We start from the raw sequence: 26,809 nt of genomic DNA, 5'->3' as shown, positions 1-26,809 counted from the left end.
CATTCCCAATTTTTGGCAAATAGGTTGTTCCCAGAATTTGCTATTCTAAACAGTGTTGCTATAAATCACCTTTGCTAAAAACATCACTTGATTTTGTGGTCTTCTGAATTACTTTTTTTTTTTTTTTTGAGACAGAGTATCAAACTGTTGCCCTGGGTAGAGCGCTGTGGTGTCACAGCTCATAGCAACCTCCAGTTCTTGGGCTTAAGCAATTCTCTAACTGGGACTACAGGCGCCAGCCACAACACCCGGCTATTTTTTGGTTGCAGTTGTCGTTGTTTGGCAGCCCCGGGCTGGATTCGAACTCATCAGCTCCGGTGTATGTGGCTGGTGCTCTAGCTGCTGAGCTACAGGCACCAAGCCCTGAATTACTTCTTTAGGCTAAAATCACAGAACAAAAATAACCAGGTCAAAGAAAATGATGCTTATCAATGTGTGTTTTCAGACTGTTCTTATAGAGATTTGGATCAATTTATTGTACCACTATTAAGAATTTTAATTATGATTCGTTCTTACAATAATTGGATATGTATAAAATAATAGTGTTTCATTTTTCATCTGTTGACAATATTTACTATTTGTTTCCCTTTAACTAAACTCCTTGACTATGTGAGTTAAATTTAGTAACTGTGCACATTCAGTAAAGAAAACTGACTATTCTCATATTCTCACTTACTTGGCTGAAGGATAAAACATGTAAACTCTAACACTGACTAACAAGAATTGGCTTATCTTGGTTCATAAGTGCTTGCTTTTTCTTCCATAGTCAGAAATTAATAATAAAATCAAAAATAGGGATAAAACTTTCCCAATCCAACCCAGTAAATATAAATACCAAAAATACTTGCTTTTCCTAAGAAAAACAGCTGTGACTAGATCAAATCCTCCCTTTAAAATATTTAAGTTGTTGGGAGATTCGGAGTACCACAACATTAAGAAAAATTCAAGAAAATCATGATATAGCTGATTTTCTAGGTAATAATAAAACCCTACCATGAAGGGGTTTTTAACCTTGAACCCATGCTTGTGCTTTAAGAATTCCATAAATATCCCCCTCCCAAATTATTCAAATTTGTGGTTCATAATTTCTGTAATATTCTTAAAGGGACCTGGGACACCAAAAAGGTTAAACCACTGTTAAAAATACTGTTTGTCCGGGCGGCGCCTATGGCTCAGTAGGTAGGGCGCCGGCCCCACATACCGAGGGTGGTGGGTTCAAACCTGGCCCCGGCCAAACTGCAACCAAAAAATAGCCGGGCGTTGTGGCGGGCGCCTGTAGTCCCAGCTACTCAGGAGGCTGAGGCAAGAGAATCGCTTAAGCCCAGGAGTTGGAGGTTGCTGTGAGCTGTGTGAGGCCACGGCACTCTACTGAGGGCCATAAAGTGAGACTCTGTCTCTACAAAAAAAAAAAAAAAAAAAAATATTGTTTGTCCAATGACTTCAAAGTCGCTGCAGCCTTTGGGGGTGGTTTATAGCTCCTAGGGCACCTGGGATAAGGGAGTACATAATCCTCAGAAAGACCTGCCACTGAAAGCCATAAACACTGAGCTCAGCCCTGGCCTTTGCCCAGGCCTGTCCATACTGCCCTCTAATTCACACTTACCCAGTCTTCACAGTGCAAATCAGGAGGTGTGCAGCCCACAACCATCATCTCACAGTACTGACATGCAGAATGCTGTAGAGGTTTCATATTTGCAGCTTTCTAGTGCTACAGATGAGGTTGCACACTCCCAGAAATGGCTGGGTTTAATCTGAATAAAGATATCCACTAGGATTCTCAGACTTTGTTCTCACTTCTTAGTCATATTCTCTGTTCTTCAAGGATGACTGTCTTCAGGAAATCAGGAAGTTCTCTGGAATGAGCTGAGCTCCACTCAAATTGTTTATTTCACTGGACATGAAAGTTCTATCAAGTTTCCTAAAACTCTCCTGAAAATGTTTTCCTGCCGAATCAGGAATCCCCCATGAAACAGGACAAAACAAAAGTTCAACAGTTCTGTCCTGTAAGCTGTGAGGCGCTGGTAACTGGACGGTCTCTAAGGGCACAGGTGCCGTAGGAGCTGTAAATTGAGCCAGGGACCTAGAATACTTCTTCCTTTAGTAGCACTATCCTGAATTTATAACATGGTCTTAGTAACTTTTACGGGTTTGTGCCTGTAAGGCCATCTTGCCTACTAGATCCAATCATTAGAATATCTTCTTTTCCAAGTTGAGGGAAATAAGGACTGAGAAATAGAATCCGTGTAAATCATGGCAACGGCATGAAATTGAATAATAATATTTTTTAATATGCATAGTGGCAAACAACTGAATAATTACTGCTTTAAAATTATTGTATTAATTATACTGGCAGATAGAACAATCAGACTGCATATGAGAAAATAGGTTCACCATGTTTTTCCTAAGTGAACCATAATCCTTTATGATGTATATGACTCCACTGTCTATAAATGCCTTATACAGATTCTCTTCATAAGCCACAACTCTTCAATGCAGAGAAAGAATGGGAATTATTCTCCCCATTTTATACATGTGGACACTCATGGGACTGAATTTACATTCTGGTTTCCAGGCCAAGGCAAAAATAATCTTTATCACATGTTACTGCCTGTCTCATCAGGAGCTTGGAATCTACTTTTCCAGGATTCTTAAAGAGCTATGCAAGATCGTGCACATTAGGCGAGATCCCACCAAATGCTCTTCCTCCTCCCTCTACTTGCCTTCCTCCCTCCCCTGCCCTCTCCCTCTTCTCCCTCCTTCTTGTTGAATTATATTTGTGACTTATCATTCGTATGAATATGTACGAGATTATATATTGGTTTCATAACAGTATTGAGTACATCGAATACTTTTTTCCATTCTTGACAGACTTTATTAAGAAGAATATGTTCCCTCATGTCTAAAATTATACTTAGTGTTTAACTCTTAATGTTTTTTTTTGTTGTTGTTTTGGTTTTTTTTGCAGTTTCTGGCCGGGGCTGGGTTTGAACCTGCCACTTTCGGCATATGGGGCCAGCACTCTACTCTGTTGAGCCATGTAACGTTTTAATTATTTAATAAAAATCATAATATATATATAAAAAAAAGAGCTATGCAAGATATGACCTTCAGGTATCTTTCCCTTTTTTCCCTTTAAACAAACAAACAAAAAATCACAGCATTTCATACTTTATAAGATATAAATGAGGGCTGCAGGCAGAAAAGTATTTTCTGGGCATGTGTGGCACTGTTCCTAAGACAGTGGTTCTCAAACTTGAGTGCACATAAAAAATCAATTTGAGGTGCTTGTTTGAAATACAGATTCATGAGCTCCTCCCCCAGAGACTCTTACCCAGTAGGTATATGGAAAGCCCTGGGAATCTGAATTATCCCAAGTATACAGAGGGATTCTTGCTGTAAAAGCCCTAATCCTTGGGAAACACTCAGTCTAAGGCATGAAGCATATGTTTTTCTAATCCAGAGAGAGGAAAGTAGCAAGAACTTAAGTCCAATTCCTAGTGAATTAAGCTTACTCCACCCAGCCTGACAGTGTTTATTAAGTGCTTGAGCACATTGTAGGGTATAAGAAGAATAGCCCAAAAGTCATATTCCTCAAAATAATAAACTATATAGATATAGAAAGACATAGATTTCTCTCACAAGCAGATACACAAACACATACACATTAGGAAGCTTGTTTCAAAGGAACACGAATGTACAATTTCTCCTTGGAGTTGACCCAGCCTATAAGAAATAACAGGTAATAACTCTCCCCAAAGTTCAACACACTAATTTCCTTACTTATTACCTTGTTCCACATTTTCCACTGTCCCATACTGAGCCAAAAGTCCATCTAACACCTGAAAGAGAAAGAGTCAGTGTCAGAATGGGAAGATAAGATCACACTCATAGGCCAGGCATGGTGGCTTATGCCTATAATCTTAGTACTCTGGGAGGCCGAGGAGGGAGGATTGCTTGAGCAAAAAGCAAGACCCTGTCTCTACTAAAAATAGAAAAACTGAGGCAAGAGGATTGTTTGAGCCCAAGAGTTGGAGGTTGCTCTGAGCTATGACGCCATGGCACTCTAACCAGAGCAACAGCTAGAGACTCTGTCTCAAAAAATAAATAAATAAATCACACACATAAAAAATGGCAGTGATATGCTCCAGCAAATGAATTAAAGCAAAAATATAATAATAATAGTGTTATAGGAGTAACCTAATTAAATTTATATTTCAGGTCCTCTATAAAAAACAGAACTGAATAAATACATGGGACTTTGATTTGCTTATAGGCTCCCAAGTAATCTGTTCATTAAAGTGGCACAGTAGAATTTCAAAGTCTGAGTAACTGTTAATAATCACAGTCATCATGATGGTTGGGACGTACTTATTGCTCTTGATAGGAGAAGCAGGATAAAATACAATCTCCTTCTAGGGAGATTTAACAATTCATCCTGCCCTTTTCCTCCCAGGGGGGATCGCCTTATTTCATAAGGAACTATGATGCAGATGTTTGAAATTTACCAAAATTAAAACTTTTTTAACAGGTAATGAAAATGTTAACAGAACACTGTTTCCTTTAAGGTCATTTTGATTTTCTTTGGGTTGGGGAAGAAAATACTGGGCAGTTTCTTTTTAAATAATGCAATTAGGCCACTCCCCAGTTTTTGAATTGTATTTTAAGGTAGCAATCTTTTTTCTGGAGGCAGAGTCTCCCTCTGTTACCCTGGGTAGGGTGCCATGGCATTGTAGCTCACACCTCAAACACCTGGGCTCAAGTGATCATCCTGCCTCAGCCTCCCAGAGTGCTAGGATTACAGGCATAAGCCATTCCCACCATGGTAGCAATCTTATGCATAAGTTTTACAACTCTGAAAACATATTTTAACTGTTACTCATAGTAACTAATTTAAACCAACAAAAAAAATCTGCTCAAATCAACCAAGACCTTTCTATTTTTGTTGGTTTTTCATTGATTTTTTTAAAATTATAATTTGGAAAGATAAAAATCATTAAAAAGGAAGAAATAAGACCCAGAGAATTTGTAGAAAAGTCTGAGAGATAGCTAATTCCTAAATGTAAAAAAAGTAACAAAAAGGGGAGAAAGTGCCTTGCTAACCCATTAATAAGTGAGGTTGGCTTACCTCCCACTGCAGGTGAGGGGGGATGTTTCGAATCTGAATTTTCCTGCTCCTGTAAAGATAAATACACAGACTATGACACTTACTCTCCAGGACAGAAACTTCAACAAATAATAAGAACAGGCTGGAGACCATGATTTGAGTTTATTTTCTCACTGCTTCCAAATCAACGAAAGACTCCTACTGTGAATGTTTTCACATGAGCATGTTTAAAGTTTTCAATTACTTTGGGGGAAAAAAAACCCCCAACATACCAAATCCAAGAAATCCTAACAAGCTAAAGAAACAAGAGTTTATAAATTTCCCTTTCCAATATCCTATCAAAGTAGTCAGAAGAATTTAAATTGCCATTGAGATTTTATCTGTAGAAATATCTCCTTCCTCCTCAAAATACATTGGACTACAATTGACCTTACCCCAATGGATACCCATTTTGAGGGAATGCTACTGAAGAAATGTGGTGACCCTATTTCTCCTTCTTTCTTTCTAGGGTCAGAAGTCCTTAACAATGACTATACATAGCTACGTTTTCCTCCATGGCTTTAATCTGAGCAATCACCCTGGACAGGAATGCTAGAATTCAAGCAGAGAAAGAAAGGGAGAGAGAAGAAATGGAGAGGAAAAACAAACAAACAAACAAACAAAAACAAACCCCCCAAAAAACCAATGAAATAAATTAGGGGCTCTAGTTTTCTTAGCTCCATTTTATAATAATTAAATGCAAAGGGGTTAGTCCTCTGGTCTCAAACTCCTGGCTTCAAATAATCCTCCTGCCTTGGCCTCCCAAAGCACTGGGATTGCAGGCATTCATTACTGTACTCAGCAGAGGGCCACCATTCCACACCAGTTCCCACATACTACTTTTGTCTTGCTTTATGTTTTTAAAAATGTGAATGTATTGGGCGGCGCCTGTGGCTCAGTGAGTGGGGCGCCGGCCCCATGTGCCGAGGGTGGCGGGTTCAAACCCAGCCCCGGCCAAACTGCAACCAAAAAATAGCCGGGCGTTGTGGCGGGTGCCTGTAGTCCCAGCTGCTCGGGAGGCTGAGGCAAGAGAATCGCGTAAGCCCAAGAATAGAGGTTGCTGTGAGCCATGTGACGCCACGGCACTCTACCCGAGGGCAGTACAGTGAGACTCTGTCTCTACAAAAAAAAAAAAAAATGTGAATGTATTCATTCTTTACTAGGGCTACTTCAAATGACTATACAGAATCTCTAATCTTATATTAGAATGGGAAGGATGGAAAAAACCCAAGAATTAGTATCTACCTCTATGCTGTGACGGCCTGACATGGTCTTTGGCAAGAGTTCAGAATAAAATTACCAGCACCACCCCACAGAGTAGGCTACATGTTAATTCTCTATGGAAGATGTCAACAACCCAAACTATTTGTAGAAAAGGCATCTGAATTTTTAAGAAAATAAAGTATTTCTGGGTGGCACCTATGGCTCAAAGGAGTAGGGTACCAACCCCATATGCCAGAGGTGGCGGGTTCAAACCCAGCCCCAGCCAAAAACTGCAAAAAATAAAAAATAGAAAAAATAAAAGGCTGAATTTACCAGGAAAATGTAACATTTCTAATTTAAAAAAAAGGAAAATAAAGTATTTCTAAGGAGAAATATTTTTATTTCCAAATATAAACACTGACTCCAACTGCTAACCTAGAATTTACTGCTAGACATCCTATTAGAAGAACCTCACACATTTGCACAAAGATTTGCTACTGTAGAATTTTTTGTAATGGACAGAGAGTGCAAATATTCAACAATAGAACATGAGTACACATATCATAATATAGCCATAGTACAGTATAGTATATAGCTGTTAAAAATGATGTGGACATATGTATACTGCAGTAGGAAACTCTCCAAGGCATGTGGTTACAAGAAGACAGCTAATTACAGGAGAAGTTGATCCTGGCCCTATTTTTTAAAAGCAAAAAACTGTATGTGGGCGGCGCCTGTGGCTCAGTGAGTGGGGCGCTGGCCCCATATGCCAAGGGTGGCGGGTTCAAACCCAGGCCCCGCCAAACTACAACAAAAAAATAGCCGGGCGTTGTGGCAGGTGCCTATAGTCCCAGCTACTTGGGAGGCTGAGGCAAGAGAATCGTGTAAGCCCAAGAGTTAGAGGTTGCTGTGAACCGTGTGACGTCATAGCACTCTACCCAAGGGCGGTACAGTGAAACTCTGTCTCTACAAAAAAACAAACAAACAAAACTATATGTTATTCAATGTGTGCACATGTAAATACATAGAAAAAAGTAAGCTACAAGCAGATTTGGTTGGTAAAAAGGTACATTTTCATTTTAGCCACGTCTTATTTTCTTTTTTAAAATGAGATTATATGTTTAATCTTATTTGCTTTTAAAAACTAACAATTAAAACTTCTACTAGGGGGTGGCACCTGTGGCTCAGTCGGTAAGGCACCGGCCCCATATACCGAGGGTGGCGGGTTCAAACCCGGCCCTGGCCAAACTGCAACCAAAAAATAGCCAGGCGTTGTGGCGGGTGCCTGTAGTCTCAGCTACTCGGGAGGCTGAGGCAAGAGAATCGCTTAAGCCCAGGAGTTGGAGGTTGCTGTGAGCTGTGACACCATAGCGCTCTACCGAGGGCAACATAATGAGATTCTGTCTCCAAAAATAACAATAATGAATAAATAAATAAATAAATAAATAGTATCTCTCCTCTCTCTCTCGGTCTCTCCTCCTTGGTGCTGCTCTGCAGCATCCCTCCCTCACCAATAAAATCCTTTCGTACAAAAAAATAAAAATAAATAAATAAATATAAAGCTAGTCTGTAGCACTTCTAATCTTAGATCAGGATGGAAAATGGAAAGGAAGAAAAAGAAGTGAGAATTTACAAAACAAAAACATCTCTATGGTAGAATCAATTAAACTTGAGCTCTCAGTGGGTCATTTGGGAGACTACCCTGAGAGATTATCTTCCAGGGTCATGAGTGACCTGGGTGCATGCCTTCTCATCAGGGTAACCAGATGCCCATCCTCTTCTTCCCCAAGAGGGGCTCCTGTGTGTCCTTTCAGCCCTAGCTCACACACAATCCCTGTGGAGCTTTCCAGAACAACCCCAGGCAGAATTATTTCTTCTGCACTATTCCATGTTTCTAACAGTTCACTCTTCACCATAATTATCTGCTGGTACTGTCCCTCCTCTCACCAGGCTGATTTCCTCAAGGACAGGTTCTTTGTTTATTATTTTGTGGTCTAGCATGGGTCAAGTTCATAGCAGAAAAAAAAAAAAAAGAAGAAGAAGAACATGAAACCCCAGGGGCTGAGAAAAACACTCAGGCTGTTGGCTGTGCCTGTTCATGCTGAGGACACTCCCAACCCCGCCCAGGAATATAAATTGTCTATTTCTCCTTGCCAGGTAGTCAAGGAGAGGGAAGCGGGAGTTCTTTCCTCTTTTTCCTTTAGACAGGAAACTCAATGTTTGGCTGAGTCTCAAATCAGAATATGAGTTTCCAATTTCCCTTTGAAATCCACGAAAGTGGATTTTAAAAAGCCAAACACACAGTAACTTAGTAAAGTGATTAAATAATTCTTTATTCCTTAAAAATAAATTCACAGCTCCCTTATGTTAAAAATGAAATCACTTTTCTCTAAATACATGTAAAAGGTATTTCTCATCCTTGCTGTCACAGAACTATCAGCAATTCCTCTCCTGCCCAGCCCGCACTGAGCTGCCAGGGACTCTCAGATACACACAGACTGGTTATTCCTGCCTTCTTTGACTGACTTCCCTTCCTCCTCCTATTGCTGCCCTCATTCGGTCTCTCTCTGTTTAAACACACCAAACGTCCTGCCTACAGCTTACAAGCGTGCGGGGCTGAACCGTCAATGCCCTCCATCCACTTTTTTTTTTTTTGTAGAGACAGAGTCTCACTGTACCGCCCTCGGGTAGAGTGCCGTGGCGTCACACAGCTCACAGCAACCTCTAACTCTTGGGCTTAGGCGATTCTCTTGCCTCAGCCTCCAGAGTAGCTGGGACTACAGGCGCGCGCCACAACGCCCGGCTATTTTTTTTTTGTTGTTGCAGTTTGGCCAGGGCTGGGTTTGAACCCGCCACCCTCGGCATATGGGGCTGGCGCCCTACTCACTGAGCCACAGGCGCCGCCCTAATCCACTTTTAAACAAGAGTAAAGAGAGCACCAGGAGTGAGGCTTTATTATTATTATTTTCATTTTAACTGAAAGCAGAGTAAGCCCTGAAGTCAAGCAAAGACTGCTCTTTATTACAAATACATGGCCTCTTTCCCTGGGGCTTCAGAATTCAGGAACTCAGACTTTCCCACTTTCAAACTGAAGTAACTAAGTGTTCTGGGTGGGAAAGGACCACCTATCAGAAAAAGGGTATTGGGGCCATACAGCCTGTTCTGACTGGCTGGAAAATGGGCCACTTTAATTGATTCTACATTTTTTTTTCTAGAGACAGAGTCTGACTTTGTCACCCTCAGTAGAGCACTGTGGCATCACAGCCCCCAGCAACCTCTAGCTCTTGGGCTTAAGCAATTCTCTTGCCTCAGCCTCCCAAGTAGCCGGGAATACAGGCACCAACCACAACGCCCAGATATTTTTTCTTGCAGTTTGGCTGGGGCCTATTTTGAACCTGCTACCCTTGTTATCTGGGGCCGGCGCCTCACTCACTGGGCTACAGGCACTGCCCCGTTTCTACATTCTGATTAATTGGTGATTATAGTATACATGTGTGGACTACCAAATTGTAAGGAAGTACAAAACAAAATATACATAATCCCAGGTTAGCTAACTAATTTAGTTGATGGTTTCCAAGGATTTTCAACATATAAATGCCTCAAGGCACTTTTTATAAATGTTATTATTTGTGTACTGTAGATGCCCAGAGGTAATAGAAAGTTGCAACTGAGTGAATTCCAGATAAACTAAATTCCACGGGTCTCACTAAAGTTATTTTGTCAGGGTAGAATGTGTTGCTTAAAATCAAGCAGGCAATCAGCTGGGGAAATGAAACTATATTTAACAGCTGAGGAATCTCTGTGAAATTGAAGAATTACTTTATCCGTATTACTAAAAAAAGGAAAAAAGGTAAAACATCTGCTGGCACGTGAGGAGGATAATGTAGCAGTTTTCAGCCTCATGGAGGTCAATTAGCCACAGGCCGATCAGCCACCTTGGGAACTCCAACCCAAGCTCTGACCAGGCTTAATAGAAAACTTGTCAACATGAATGGTGGAAACTCACCTCATAGGATTGCAGGTTCCATTTGAAAACTAGGCCAGCTGAGAATTGGGGGATTCCCAGGTAAATGACAGGCAAGCAAAGCAACAGAGGAAGCAAAGGGCGTGCTGTGAGGGAGTCCTTGTGGTTCAATACGGGATTCTACATAACCAGGTCCTATCTGTTTCCACAACACATCTGGGCCTTATCGTGTGACAAAGGGCCCTCATCCTGGAGGCAAATTAGAGCACCATGGGATGGGTATTATCTATAAACAGGGGCAGGTGGCAGAACCAGGATGGAAACCACCAGAGCTCTTAGCTCTATACCCCTTTAGTGCTATAGTCAGATTCCACTCCATAACGTGCCCGCATCAGTATGTGCTTGAGGCATTTTGTTTTCCATTCCTCATTAGTTTTGAAAGTTCCCCTTAACAAGTCTGGACATCCTGTGCTAAAAAATGAATTAGAACCTGAGGCTGCTCAAGGAAGCAAGGAAGTCACTGGTGATAGCCAAGTCCAATCCCCTACCCAATTGCCTCTTTAAGTTCTCTCTCTCTCACACACACACAAATGGGGAGAATCACAGGCACTGATCAATGCAAAAAACCTGCTTAATTACTTTGTTCCAAGATTATGAACAATTTCCTCTGCCTCTAGGGAATATAAAATGAATGTAATAGGAAACTAAACGCATTTGACAAACTGTTGAAAAGTGAGCAAAAAGAGGTTTTAGGATTTTGCGTGGGAGAAAAAAAACCCAAATGATTAAAGTCCTTATGAATATTAGCAGTGTTACGGGTCAAATTATAAAACAGATTAAATCAGGTACTGTGGTGACCTGTTGCAAAGGATTTTGAGACAGGGGAATTGCAGTTATGAACCAAATAACTTCTCTTGCTCTACAAACTGATATCTACATGTAGTAAAATCCTAACTGCCTGAGCAGCCCTAAAAACTCATGGCTCCTAGGTATTCATGGACAGAAACTTACTCATAAAAGTTTACTGCTTGAATGGAATAGAAGTCAGTCAGCATGTTAAGTGTCTTAGGCTGTTTGGGCTACTATAACAAAATACCACACACTGGGTAGCTTATGAACAGCAGAAATTTATTTCTGACAGTTTTGGAGGGTGGGAAGATACCGGCAGATGTATCTGGTGAGGGCCATTCCTCACAGAAGGAACTGTCTAGCTGTGTCCTCACCTGAAGGAAAGGGCTAGCTACCTCTCTGGGGTTCCTTATAGGGGAACTAACCCCATTCACGAGGGATCTGCCCTCATAATCTAATCACCTCCCTAATGCTCTGTTTCTTAATACCTTTGGGGGTAAAGATTTCAACATATGAATTCCGAGGGGGACTCAAACATTGAGGCCACAGCAATAAGCAATAGTTTCTCCAAGATCTCGTAATTCATTTTACCTCCCACCTCCTCCCAAACTCTACTAGCTCATAAAGAGTCCTAACCAACACAGTTCTAGATTTTCTAGATATTTTTCTTTTGAGGAAAACATCAGGGATTCTTAATTGTTTACTAATGAAGGAAGAGGAAAGGAGAAAAGTCAAAGGATAATTAGATGTCTATGAGAAGATACGTCACATAGGTACTTGTGGGCAAGGTAGTGAAGGAATTCCCCTATTGGGTTTAAGTAGAATTTACATTAAAAGACCATTAAGTTTCACGCCAACTTCGAGATTCTATAAATCTTTTGGAAAGAGTTGTAAGAGGAATAAGAGGAATTTCTTATTAAAAAGAGTAAGCATGCTTGTTTATAGACTAAAACCATCATACATTGTTACAGTGAATCAGATCACCAGATTTCTCAGAGACACTATTTTAGCACTTCGAAAAAGAAGTCAATTATCTAAATTTTTTTCTTTTATTGATTCATATTCAGTTTTTAGTGAAGGGTCTTCTTGTACCAGGATAGTGGTAAATAGCACAACTATGTGAACTGAAGGGAGACAAAAATATCTAAATAATTATTCAAGGAAAGACTTCTTCAGGAAATTATAAAACAAAACAAAACAAAAACTTGATACAAAAAATTGTGATCACTCTTATTAAGATTTGTATACAATTCACTATGATAATATCCTCCTATCCTTTTCCTTAGCTTATTTTTTGTTGACAATATAATTTTAGCTCAGGTTTTTTTTTTGAGACAGTCTCACTCTGTTGCCCTGGGTAGAGTGCTACGGTATCATAGCTCACAGCAACCTTAAACTCTTGAGCTCAAGAGTTCCACTTGCCTCAAACCTCCCAACTACCTGTGACTAGAGGTACCTGCCACAATGCCGGGTAGTTTTTCTATTTTTGGTAGAGACGGAGTCTCGCCCTTGCTGAGGCTGGCCTTGAACTCCTGAGCTCAAGCAATCCACCTGCCTCAGCCTCCCAAAGTGCTGGGATCATAGGCGTGAGCCACCCCACCCAGCTTAGCTGGAGTTTTACCAAAACTTTACCATACGCTTCTCTGAACAACTATGTTTTCCTCACCCCTCAAGTTATTTTATTTGATGGAATCTAATAAAGTCTCAGAGTCCACCCAAAACACTCTTGGCAGTGTTTTTGGCAGGAAGGTGTCCCCAAACCACTACCACTACTGACATCATGGATGCAGGTATCTCAGTTAAGCCTTATACCACTTCCTTACACAGCAGGTATTGTTATTCCCATTTTTCAGATAAAGAAACTGAGAAGTTGATGAGTCCCTTGTCTAACAACTAGCAAGTGATATTTTGGACTCGTGATACCTATATGTTTAACATTTTGCTCTTCAAATGTCACTGGAATTGTCAACTCACCAATAACAAAATTTACATTTCAGGTACATATTTCAGTTCAGTGAATTTTGGATAATATGTGCTCTCCCCACAACAAATCCTAGAAAATGGGTCTTAGGGGAATGATGTCCAGCTGTTTCCTCTCAGTATCAACTTCAATGTACATTCTCTAAGCAAGAACATCTCCCAGGGGTCGCCTCCTGGATGGCAGTCCCGCTCTACTGGCACATGGCTGGGTGCTGCATATACGAGCAGTGGCCTGCAGGTGGCAGAGGTCTGTGAGAAATCACCTGCTTCATACTTTCACTTATTACCAGGGCTGTGCTGACCCTCAAGGGGCAAAATCAAGTTTGAGAACCCTGTCCAAAATATGGATAGCCATGTGAAGAAGGGTAGAGTGAATCTCAGACAGCTAGATAAAGAGCTCAGAAGGGGTAGGACACCTTGTGTACCTGGGTGCACACATACATTTGAATTCATGCAAGGTAAGATTTGGAGATGGAAAGCTGAGTCTTTTTGTGAGCCAAAAATCTGCACTCCTGCTTCCAGTTTTCCATGGTCTTAAGAAAATAACTGAAAGGATTTTCTTTAATGTTTTTTTTTTTTGGTAGAGACAGGGTCTCACTTTATGGCCCTCGGTAGAGTGCCGTGGCCTCACACAGCTCACAGCAACTTCCAACTCCTGGACTTAAGCGATTCTCTTGCCTCAGCCTCCCGAGTACCTGGGACTACAGGCGCCCGCCACAACGCCCGACTATTTCTTTTACTCTGCTGTGATGAAGATTCTAGTTAAAAAAATGAAAGAGAGAAGTGGTTAGTTACCCTAATGTGGCCCTCATTATCTTTAATTAAGGCTAATCAGGGTAAAACTAAATATTTTAACATAGTCATTTGAGCTAGGATAAATAACTTACGCAAACACAGTGCAACACAAGTTAGTATTTATATACATAAGTATATAAATGATTGCCTTGTGTGGCACATGGTAAATACAAAACCATCTTTTATGAAGACAAAAGGAGTCACATGTCCAATCACCAACAACCATGCTATCCTTTCAGCATTGTGTCAATTATTTTTCAAATAATTATTCTCTTCAGTTGTCCAAACAGCGCTAGAATCTGTCCCTTTCCTTTCTCCCCTACTACTTATGTCTTTTTCATTTTTCTTCTTCTTTAGCCCAAGCAGTGTCTGGAATACAGTGTGTGCTCAGTGATGAGCAAATTCACCAGGAGCGTTTGTTGCCGACAGCTGGCTTTTCTTCCCTGGCCTGTGTAATCCCACATTTTTTTTCAACTAGAAGAGGCATATGTGTTTACTGAAGACACCGGCCTTCAAACAAGCCAATTTCTTTCATTCCAGTTGATGAGTGATGAACCAATCGCATTTTAATTCTGAAAAGAAGAAACTATTCCCACCACCAGTTATAAAGAACTATGATTTTATTCATTATAGTTATGATGATGATTAAGGAAAATTACATTCATCTCTAATATGCCCCTAAATCTCAAGAAAACAAGGAAAAGCAGGAGATGGTTGGCCAAATCACACACTCCCCCCTCATGGAGGAGCTCTTTCCTCTTGCCATGTAAATCAAACAGCATCCCCATCTCACACAAGAGAATACCATCTCACCTTGTGAATGGTCTATGGGTAAAAATAATCCAAACCACCCATTCCCGATGTTTTGTCTGGAGTTTAACAGACATTTTAACTGATTTTGGAGAATGGGATGATTTCTAAGATAAAACTAAAAGCTTTCCCAAATTCATTCAACAAATGTTTACTTAGCACTTATAGGCCAGGTATTTATTTTAAGTGTTGGGGTACAGTAGTAAACAAAACAAAAATACCCTCATGTAACAGACTAGGGAGTACAAAAATAGGAAAACATTGGTTTCAGCAATCCTTAGATCTTTACTTACTAATAATTTCAATAAAGCAACGGAATGTATGTTAGAGTTGGCTGTTTGCTCCAACTCCTTGCCTTTTCCTAGCTCATATTTTTCAGGGTTTTTTCTACTAGAAGTGAACCAAGTATCTTTAATCACCTATTTTTGCACAGTATCCTTGTAATGTAATAATACATAGCAAAGAGTATCAGAGTCACTGTTAAAGTTAAAGCTGGGGGCAGATGTAGTGTGCATAACAACAGTGGGACACCTTCATTGCCCCAGAGAGATGTTAGGGAGTCTTTTCTCACCACCCCCAAGACCTGCCCCTTGGCATTTAACCCTCTCTGAAGTATCTACTGGTACAGGAAGGGATACTCTGCAGAAAATAGAGAAGACCTATGGTGATTTTGTTTATTTGCTCCAGTGGGGAAAGATTTTTTTAATGCCATTTAAGTTATCGAAATTGTGAGGGCTACCAGAAAAATAACTTCTCATACAACACCAACAAAATAAATAAATGCACTTCAAAGGATACAAAAAAAAAAAAAATCAGTGAACATCTTTAGTTATCTCAAAAGGTGCTGATAAAATAAAATAAAAATCCTTGATTTGAATACTATGAAATCCACATTTTAAAACCTGGACTAGGCAACTTTAAAAACAGATGAGCAAACTATTTTTAAAAGGATTTACCATCTCACTGAGGATTCATCTTAAGATCCCTTTAAATCAATTCTGAAATGAAGCACATTAATGGAGAGATAACTTTAAATATACACATTTTATTTTTAACCAACTTTAGGAGGGTAAAGTTCTGTACAAAAAAAATTTTTCCAGTAGTACTGATATAAGTGCAAGAGATTTTCTGAACTGTGTCTTCCCTAACCTATGCAAACCCTAGTCCCATCCCTGCATATCCACAGCTTCTAGGCTGGTGGTATATACATAGCAGTCGTTCAGTAAATTTAATGAATGAATGAACGTAATAGGGTTAATATCTCTGGCACTGAAACACAGAATTCCTTCCAGCTGCTGATTCACACTATTCTAAGTTCCCTGTCTTACAAAGACAGTAAACAGCGCATCTGTCTCAGCTGGTTCCTGCACTGTCATCGCTTCCTCCCAAGCCAGCACTCTTAGCGAGGCAGGCTTCAGCAGCACGCACCAATAGGAAGTTGCTTATAGGAGTCAACATGACTTGAATAATGGTGAACCACCTACCTGGCTCAGCAGGTGGCCACAGGGTGTCTCTGCTACACAGCTTTCTCTTCCTACCTCTTTTTTTCCTTCCCTGGACACAGCCCAGAGTTGCCCCCAACTTTCAGGACCCCACTCCTTTCCTGGCCTGCGGCCAGGTCCTCAGCAGCATAAAAGGAAGGAAGGGAGTTCAGTGGGTGCCCTCACCAGGCTGTTCACAAGGTCCCAGTTTCCTTGGCACTGTGATGAGCCCCACCTTCTTCTCCCCTTTGCCTTTCATCAAACGCCAGAGAATTATGAGAAAAGTACTCCAGGAAGTGCAGTGCACACTACCAATGTTGGCAGTAGAATTACTCTGACAGAGGCATAATGCCCCCAAACTCCCCTGCACTTCTCATTCCCAACTTTGGCTCTGATGTGTCCTGGAGCATTGGTGCCTGGTATTCCTATGAAATGTGCATGAATCTGCCTTCACCTGATGGGCCACAAGCAGGTAATTAATTAAAAGGCACTACCTGGAGCCAATATTGAACCAGGAGAGAAACTACTGAAGTTACCCAGAGTCACCTGTAGATGGAGGCTAAAGACTCAGTTGAGGGTAATTTCAAAAACTGAGAAGTGAAATTGTTAAAGTGACGGATTATGATTCTCTTACATTTAAATCCACCTTGATTACTGTGTTTATAAAATTAGGATACTTTTATTCCTTGATGGAAAAGGGGGGAGTAAAAACTTATAATATTCAGTCACAAAAACTTATAAAAATGCAATCATTTTAATTTACTAATGTCTACAAAGAAAAGGATTTGGTTTCTTAAAGAACAATGATATTTGAGAAATACAAATTTAAATATATTCCCTGAATTTTCTAACTCATTAACAGTTTCCACCCTTAATAAAACATTTTATTATTTCAACACAACAGAGAAGCAGAAGACTGGAGACAAGGATTCAAATCCTGGCTCCATCACAGACAAAACTGTCAGATGTTGGGTCATTTAACCTCTCTGATTATTTAAGACATGAGGCAGTTAGCAAAGATGACAGGTATTTAGGCAAGATTCTTTCCATATCTAAGATTTACCTCATTTTGGCAACAAAACAGTAGCAAAGAGAAGGTGAGGAACAGAAATAAGAGGACTTTAGGCTAAAAAAAAGATACTGAATTTTGAAAATAGTAATAGTCTCAACCAGTCTTGTATTTTGAGTCACAATTTTTAACAACCCAATAAATAAGTTAAATGACAAAGTCCACTGCATTTTATAATTGGATGGCTTACAACCCCAAAACAATGGGTTTGTGACCCGCCCATTTTACCACATTTCTTTCCCCTTCCACCTTATTCCAGAAAGCTTTACGTTTACACTTTTATTACTACTTGGTTACTCTTTACAATCTCTGGTGTCTGGATTTTGAAAGTGCAATGTTACTTCATTGCACAATTTGTCCTATGAGTTTATACAGGTCTTGGTGTGTGACTGTGAATGGGAAGCCTGGAATTGCCCCCCAAGAGATTCCACTGATGCCATAAACCACCATATCAAAGCTTATGTTTTCCACTGCATAGAAACTGAACTTTGGCCCATAATTCACATGTTGGTTAATTAGTATTGCAATGATACTCTTCTTGGTATTACCACTCTAATCCATAGTGCTTTGCAAACCCACATTCACATTTTTAAAGTAACACAGTTTAGCAGCAGGCGAGAGAAACTTAAAGCATAGCACATTTATTGGAATGTGCCGGCAATGGGCAGCTTGGTTTAATGGAAACACCACTAGATAACTGTCAAAGGCCATTTCCAGCACCAACTACAGGCAGAATGGGGACCAAAGACCCCATTCTTGGCAAGGGAAAACGCCCCCAGAAAAAGGGAAAAATAAAAGAGGCAGAACAAAGAAAAGACAGCTAGTTTAACTTTAAACCAGCCATTACTAAGTTTCTTACCTGAGCAAGTTTCCTGCTTTTCCTAGAGCTCTGGCCTACTGGCGATACAGTTTACTAAAACTCCTGCTGGGTCTGTGAACATTCTGAAGAAATAAGGGCCACAGAAGATGCTGTGGCAAGGCCTGGAAAGACAAGTTAATTAGGCCGTTTCTTACCCAGTAAACAGTGAAAGCAAACAGCCATTATAGAGATTTGTATTTGGCTGGGGCAGAGATTAAGGGAACAGCTAGAGCCCTGAAATATGGGTAGGAGGGCTTATATCCCTTATGGCAGAGAAGACCTCTGTGGTGGTGAGAGGAAAATTCCTCTCTCCCACCAGATTCTTCAGAGGAGATTGATGCCAGTGGCATTTTACTCCACAGTGAACTAGTGGAGAGTAACACCTTCCTAGGAATCTGTGTGTGACGTCAGACAGGAGGCTGCCCCCACATGAGGCTCAGGTTCCAGATTTCTCAAGGCTGCTCAGACCCTTAAAGGTAATGATTATAGAAGCAATAGGAGCTGATATGTTCACTTAGGGTCTTTGTTCCCTTCTTCAACTTACCCTTTGGGCTAATGAGCAAACTGCCTTCAATAAAAGCTGAGTGGAAATGACACTCGGGACCACCACCAGAACCCCACACAACAGGTGGTGGTCCCCTGAGTTCCCACCTTTGAGAATTCTATTCTGTGTGTCTTGTCTCTTTTTTTCTCCACGTTTCTAACTTTATATTTCTTCAGTTGATTGCTTCCACATCCACAGGTCTTAATGGACCCTGCCCCCGGGGAAGGACCTCAGCACTAACAGTCTAGGTAACAATAGGTGAGAAAGTTCAAAAGCAAAAGGAAGCGGAGTAGGAAGTAATAGTGGGACATCAGGATGAAAAGTATTTATACGGATGTGGCTCAAGTGGCTAGAGCTGGCGGGTTATAATCCAGCCTAGGCCGCCAAACAACGACAACTATAACCAAAGACTAGCCGGGTGTTGTGGCGGGCGCCTGTCGTCCCAGCTAAATTGGGAGGTTGAGGCAAGAGAATCTCTTAAGTCCAAGATTTGGAGGTTTCTGTGAGCTGTGATGCCACGGCACTCTACCTAGGGCAACAGCTTGAGACTGTCTCAAAAAAAAAAAAGAAAGAAAGAAAGAAAAGAAGAAAAAGAAAGAAAAGAAGAAAAAGTATTTATATCACATGGAATTCTTTTCTTGTGATTTTATACAGCAATTCTGCAGATCTCAGCAAATCTGAAAACCTTCACAACAAATTTATTTTTTGGAAACAAGTACTGCACATTGTTTGCACAAAGTTCAAAAGGCACCAAATATCAGAGGAGAAAAATTTTTCCTTCTACACATACCCTTCAATCCTCTAGTTCCTGTTACTAGTTTTTAAAAAATCCTCTGGAATATTCTATATGTAAGCATGTATTTAATGTTTTTTTCTTCATTCAAATGCAAATAACAGTACTTGCTATGCTAAGAGAAAAAAGCATATATTCTCTTAGTAAATAAGAAAATTGTTCCATATTTACACACATTGAGCTATATTATTCTTTTTGACACCGGTATAATATTCAATTTTATGAAGGTACCATAATTAAATTGTTTTCCACTGATGGACATATATTTCCAATCTTTTGCTATGTCCACAAAGTAAATAAATGTTACAATGATTGATGAATATTTATCTATTTCATTTCATATCATGTAGTTCATACATGTGTGAGTGTATCTTGGAAGATAAGCTCCTAGAAGTGAAAGCTTAGAAGCAGAATAGTCAGTTGGTTGTATATTTATAATATCAACATAATGCACAATGTTTCCTCACATATCTAAAAATACAGAGCTATTGAACTTTTTGATTTCTATCCATCCATCAGTGAAAAATAGTACCTTATTTGCATTTTAATTGTGAATGAGGTTGATCGTTTTTCATATATTAAAGAATCTACTTTAAGAACTCAACCACCTTAGAAAATTTCACAGACTTCTTCCCTGCTTTTTTCATTATTCTGGTAGTTGAGCACTGGCTTTCTTAACTTTATTATTTTCATTTATTCCACAACCCCTTACAATGTTAGATATCAGAAAGGCAGAGGTGAACCAGCTGCTCCCAACTCAGAGGCACTCAGAGTCCAGTAGGGAAGGCGTCCAGTGAGCGCGCAGCGCACCCTGCCAGCTGCTGCAGTGACACAGGCCTACACACACTGGAGGATGCCTAAGTGGCAATACAGACAAAGGGAAAACTCAGCAGAGCTCCAGGGGGTGGCAACATTTCAGAGGAGCCCTAAGTAGGAGGCAGAGTAGGACAAAGGGAAGGGCGAGAACAGAGGGCTCAGGAAAGACCTTCCAAGTCAAGGGAATGAGGTTCACAAAGGCATGGTGGCCTGGGACATGAGTTTGAGGACTCCCGAGTACTCTGGTTTGAGAGGAGCAGAGGATGCTTCCAGGAAAGGGCAAGAGAGCAGGCTGGACAGGCTGGCAGGAAACTAATCAGCAAAGGTTTCCTATTTCCTGAGCTGAATCTCAAAGGTGATGAACTTGTCACTAAGACTCAGAAACAAATCATCACACCCACACAGAATGAGGAGACACCCTGTGAAACCTGGGAGACATGTACGCATGATGGTCACCATGAACTTCCTCTTTAGAAGTTATTTTCTTCTTACTTTCTTCTTCAAGAAAGCTGTGCAGCTCTGAAATTTGGGGCACAAACATAATTCCACCCTCTTCTATGGCTCTGTGCATCTCCCCTTCAGGGTGGTCTACTGATGATTCCTTGTTTCTCTTTGATGTGTGGCTGCTAGGCATACTTAACCACCAAATTAAATGCTTCTTTATCTTAAAATGTAAGTATCTCACCAACAACCAGTATAATATCCTTCTGTCCCTAACAGGTACTTACCACATCCTTAAGAGTGCAACAAATAGATCCATTAAATATATTAAGAGTATTTCAGGTTAGCAGAAAGTATGATTGGGTTTTTTAAAAAAATGAACATACCAGAACTTTTATTTTTTAATACACATGAATAATGCCTCCATCAAAGTGATGTCCTTAGAAGGCTATTTACTTATTCCAATTATGATTTCTCTGCTCAGTATATTTTTTAATTAATTAAGAGATGGGGTCTTGTGTCAACCAGGCTGGAACACAGTGGCCCAATCATAACTCACTACAGCTTCAAACTCCTGGCTGGAACGATTGTCATACCTCAGCCTCCCAAGTAGTGAGGACTACAGGTGCACACATCATGCCTGGCTAATTTTTCCTATTTTTGTGGAAATGGGATCTTGCTATGTTGCTTAGGCTGGTCTTGAACTCCTGGCCTTAAGTGATCTTTGTCCCCCATCCCCCCAAAAGTGTTAGGATTATAGGCATGAGCCACTAAACCAGGCTGGAATTTTTTCAGTGATACTTTCTAGAGCATCTATTCAATAGACATTGATTTAATTGATTTGCTTTTGATCTGTAGTTCAATCTTAGAAATATGCTCTGGTTTAAAACAGAATCTCTCTTTTCCTTTCCCTTCTTCCTTGTATTAATGAAGTGTATATTCAACAGAAACAAAGCAATAGTCAGAAGCCTCTTAATATGCCTCTCCTAGCAGCAAAAAGAACAGCTCTCATTCACTCCTTGCTGTCTGCTTCCTTCTCTCTTTCCCCATCTGTTCCCTCCCTCAATTTCTTCCTCTAATATAAAATAAATTTATACTTTTATTAAAAAAAAAAGAACACTGCTTTTTAGGGGAGTGGACTGCCTTAGGCTTTTTTAGGTGTCAGGACTCCTGGGATGGTCACCATATCCATGTCACCAGCCTATCCACAAAAAGGAATTTACCTCCTACTTCTCTTCAGTGGCAGGTGGGGAGGAGAAGCCCCAGGAAGAACAACGCCCTCAGCCATATCCAGCTCTCTGGTCTGGTTACGGACCAGATACTTACTTGAGGCCAAGCTGGTATATGAGGGCAGCCAACTCCATCAGTGTTGGCCAAACATCAGAACAGAAGTGGGGGAAGGGGATATTCTTCATTTCCGGACTGTGCCTAGCTAACACCAGATGCCAGGATGAAAAATTTTACCTTAACTGAGGGGCTGGGAGGAGGCTGTACAGGCTGGCAGGATCAGAACTGTCACAGCCCTTGGCTTGGAGCCTTGTCTGTGGCATTTTTCACGTTCTGCTGTAACCCTCTGTTCACATCTTTGCTGCCCAGCCAGACTCTGCCCCCATGATTTGCTCACCCCACTACCTAGTACTTGATGTGCTTCAGCTGACCTGTCACAGTTCTGACTGTCTTTTCAAAGCCCATAGAATCAGGCTTCTCAATTCAACCTCCTTTGGTCAGCCCAAGTCATCTGAATATAAAGGGTCTACCCTGTCTCTGACCAGGGTCCTTTGCAGGCCACAGAGCTCTGAGAGGGAGCTGTTTACCTGAAACCTGGATACCCCAGTCTATTGGGAGGCCATGGGGTGTCAGAATAGACCTGCTAGGCACGGGGCTACCACCCAGATATGTCATTTGGCATGTCATTTCACTTTGTGAGGGACAGATGGCCTCTTCCTAAGATCCTCCTCAGTGTCTAGAGTTCTTTAGTCCCAGTCACTGTCTTCCCTCCAGGACAGAACAGATGCCCCTTCCTCCCATAGGAACAGTACAAGAACTGAGTCGTCTGATGCGCTGATTACCCTGATTCAATTAATGTACCTTGCATGCCTGTATCAAAACATCACATTAGCCTATGAATAAATAGAAACATGTACCCAAAATAATTAAAAAATTTAAATTAAAAACAGAACTGAGTTGTTTATGTAAGAAAACCTTTGAAGGAAGAATATTTTTGCTATAAATGGTTTATTTTGAGAGTAGGACTCAAAATTTTTTTTCAAAATCTTCATTCAGTGTCAGAGACACGTAGGCTATAATTTGTGAACTGAGAAAAAATGGTTTGTAAGGGCTAGAAGAACCCCATTGGTAAGAAATTATGACATCTATAACAAACGTAAGTTCTAAGGGGAGGACTATGAATCAGCAGGATCATAGAAGGTGGAGCGTGAGCTTTGAAACAACATAGAATTTCCTGTCTAAAGGGAAAATGATATAGAATGCAAATGCAGGAAGTGACACATGGACTCAACAGAGGACAAGTAGACAGATCTTCACCCCAGCGTGCACTGATGGGGAAAGCCTACCATACCAGCATCTTTTAGAAAGTTAAGGACCATTGTGATTTATCAGAGTGTAACGTCACAAACCCGGTTTTAAGAAGCAGAGCGGGAGGGAAGGAAGTGAGAATGAACAGTATTGACATTTTCTCTTCACTTCACTGACAGCTTTGCTATGTGCTAAGCCAGTACAAAGGCATGATGCAGACAGAGGCCTACCCCTGCAGTCTCTGCCTCCCAGGAACTCAGCTCAGCAGACAAGAAAGATGAGACAGCAAAACCTACCGCCCAGGTGGTAAAAACCAGTGTAGATTGTACCATCACAAAGCCTATTTACATACATCATCTAATTCTCACCATGGTCAGAAGGCCAGAAAAGAACTTAAGCAACTTTCCCAAAGTCTCTGAGCAGCAACTCGGAACCCGTGAACTCAGGCAATCCACCAGCCTTGGCCTCCCGGTTCTGCCCAGTTTTGAATCAGTGCTCCTTTGTGGGTAGGGCAAAGGGGACAAGTAACATTTTCCAGAATCGTTAATTTTGTGGCTGCGGGGTTCCCAGCTGTGCACGTCCCAGACATGGTCTGTTGCATAGGCTGCAGTAATGAACATCAAGTGTTCAAGCTGGCAGGCAGTCACATGAACAGGTGTCAGGAGTGCACATTAACAGTTGTCTGACAAGGATAGAAGTGGGCAAACTAGGACCCCTGAGCTATTTCCAATGTAAAGCCTGTTTTTGTAAATCAAGTTTTATTGAAACACCTGTTTGTTTACATATTGCCTGCAGCTGCTTTCCTGTTGCAATGGTGGGGTTGGGTTGTTGTGACAGACATCATAGGGACCACAAAGCCTAATATATTTACTATCTGGTTCTTTGCAGAAAAATGCTGCTGAACTTTAGGGAAGACCAGACATTGAAATTGAGATCAGGGTCAAGGGTGCAACATGAGTATAGAACAGTAACTCCACTACAAAAGTCAGAAACTCCCTCCTGGAACTGACAGAGGGGTCAGATTAAATCTGAACGAAAAACTGAAGCAGGTAGACGGGAAGAGCAGGGGGCAGGAGTAACACAAGATGATGAGCTTGCATCTTTTGGAGTCAAGAACCACCCCTGTAATGGGCTGGGCTTCCCAGACCTTCCCAAGGAGCTTGTCCTTGCAGCTTAAAGGAGCTATGTCCTTGGGAAGCCAGGGACCCCAGTTATGCCTTGGCAAGTGGTATTCAGGGTGGACATGGTGGGACTGTGATGGTCAGAGGTGAACTTGGTGGGGAAAGGAAGGACAGAAGAAGCAGCAGACTTGGGCAAGAGCAAATAAGGTATAACTAACAGGGAGATGGGGATACTAAGTAGGGACAATTGCAGAGGCCTTATTTAACAGGGTGGGGAGTTTGCACTAATGTGGGCTACAGCAGAGATTTGTGTGGGGCAGTCATGTGTGCTTAAAGTTATTTGTGAGACAAAGATAGTGGGGCATGACAAAGCTCTAGAAAACGGAGAGATACTACAGCTCTTTGGTTAACAATACTATAATAATAGGCAAATGGATTAGGTTTCAGGAGTATAAAGGTGTGAAGATAGGTACCACCAGCACTGAGGAATCTGCTGCAGCCAGCTCAAAAGCACCTGTGCAGAGCTCTTCTTTCATGTCCGTCATCTCATTTGCATAACAATTTCTAAGAGTTAAGCAGAAAAAAGGGCAGTGATGAGTCTGCAAAGTGACCAGGAATGTTGACTGGGCAATGAAGTCTGGAGTACAAAGAAGTGAGCCTTCATAGAGACAAACTCAAATGAGAGAAGCAAGCTGCTTTGAATCCAAGAGCCACTAATACATACTCAAACTATGGTGTGGGAACAGTCACAAGAGGTGCATTTGGCTCTTCTGAAGTTAAATTCCCTGGAAAGTAGGAGAACATTCTCCCCCTGGGTGAGCTTCCATCAACAGGGAGTTCAGTGGACACTGAGCACAAAGCAGAGCCCGTGTGCTACCTTCAAGGAATCCATGATCTATAAGAAAGTGGTACCTGCTTTGGAAGTGAGAACACTGGAATAAGAGAGCAACCCAGTGTTTGTGCTGGTAAATGTTTATTTAACAAATGGCTCAGGATAGGGTAGGTAAAACAACTTGTAGTTTTTGCCACTTTCTATGGTGTAAATACTCTCACCATAGCCTACCTATACCTACCACTCCTAATGTGGTATCACCAAATGGAAGTTGTGAAGCAACACACAAAATTAGGTAGGGTAAGCCAAGTAGGACTGCGATGGTCCAGCACACCCCTGGAAATCCTGCACACTGTCCACACCAGCTCATCACTGGATGTTGGTCTGCTGTGATATGTGAGGTCACTAACAGGCCACTCAGAAGCCACACTGCTGAAACCACTCTGCCTACCCAGTTATTTGGAGTGTGAGATCTTCCAGATGACATCCTTCAAAAGCTTTGGAAGAATTACCATTTTGGACATAAGAAGAACTTCATTTTGCAGATTAGGAAAACTGAGGTGCAGAGCTATAGAACTGTTCACCCTGGGATACAAGGGAGGGCTGAGGTCATTAAAGCTTTGCATAATCAGAAACAGTAACTGAGGAGTGAAAAGGCAGTTCACAGTCAAGCCACATCAAAGTGCAGCTGATATGGGACTGGCAAGTGTACTGTCAGAGTAGGCATGTGTGTTGGTGTGTGCACTGGCGTGGGCAGACGTCAAGAAGCACTCACAATTGTGTAATGATGATAGGGTAAGAAGCCCTAGGCATCTTATTTGAAATAAAGAATTTACTATGTGAATTTTAACCAATTAATAACACATATGAAAGCAGATGCTCATTCTCTCTTCTTCCAAGTTGGGTCTTGTTCCTCTCCCTTAATTTTATTTTTATAAAATTTAAAACTTTTAATTTTGCTACCTGCTCACCTCAGCAAATGAATTATCAATTTTATTGGAAATCAATGTTTTCTCTAAACACTGTACTTTCACAGTCATTTCCTCCAGACTAATAAAATGCTGTTTATCCATCCAAATCCCAAGGTGGTCTCTTGAGCACCTGTATTCCTCCTTCCCGTGCCCTGGCCTAAAAAGTCATGAGTGCCCATCTAGCAAGCTTCCTCTACCATCAGGGCCATGAGACCCTGGGGAAAATTCAGCAATGTTAGCTTCCTTCCTAGCTCTTCCTGCTTGCAAAGAATGTTCCTTTAGCAAGTCAGGGCAGCTTTTTCGGTCTGTTTGTGAGAGAGGCTTTTCTTCTGGGTGGCAAATATGCCTTCTGTTTACCAACCATTCATTCACCACAAACCAGTTTCCTTGGCAGTCCTTTGAAACTACCAGGTGGCAAGTGTTTGTTGATCCCCATTCTGTAGGGGTTGAAACTGAGGCACAGGAAGAGGTAATCACTGTCAGGACATGCCATAGGAGTGAGTTACTGGTTCAGAGTCATTCAGCTTCATGGGGTTACTGTCAAAAACCAAGGGAGGGGGTGGCTCCCATGGTTCAGTGGGTAGGGCACCGGCCCCATATACC

At 41.2% G+C, this 26,809-nt stretch overlaps 1 protein-coding gene across 2 annotated transcripts in view; it reads right to left on the bottom strand.

Moving 5' to 3' along the window:
- IGF2BP2 (insulin like growth factor 2 mRNA binding protein 2) overlaps positions 1–26,809 on the bottom strand; it is a 228,610-nt gene that overhangs the window by 80,153 nt on the left and 121,648 nt on the right. For both annotated transcript variants that reach the window (XM_053565455.1, XM_053565456.1), the window contains exons 3-4: positions 5,126–5,174; positions 3,788–3,839 (exon numbers count right to left, since the gene is read on the bottom strand). In XM_053565455.1, the coding sequence (XP_053421430.1) occupies positions 3,788–3,839; positions 5,126–5,174 (101 nt within the window). The remainder of the gene's footprint in view (positions 1–3,787; positions 3,840–5,125; positions 5,175–26,809) is intronic.

This window comes from Nycticebus coucang, chromosome 16, assembly GCF_027406575.1.
Source record: "Nycticebus coucang isolate mNycCou1 chromosome 16, mNycCou1.pri, whole genome shotgun sequence".
Lineage (NCBI taxonomy): Eukaryota > Metazoa > Chordata > Mammalia > Primates > Lorisidae > Nycticebus > Nycticebus coucang.
The sequence above is the reverse complement of the archived record's forward strand: the minus strand, read 5'-3'. Positions and strand labels throughout refer to the sequence as shown.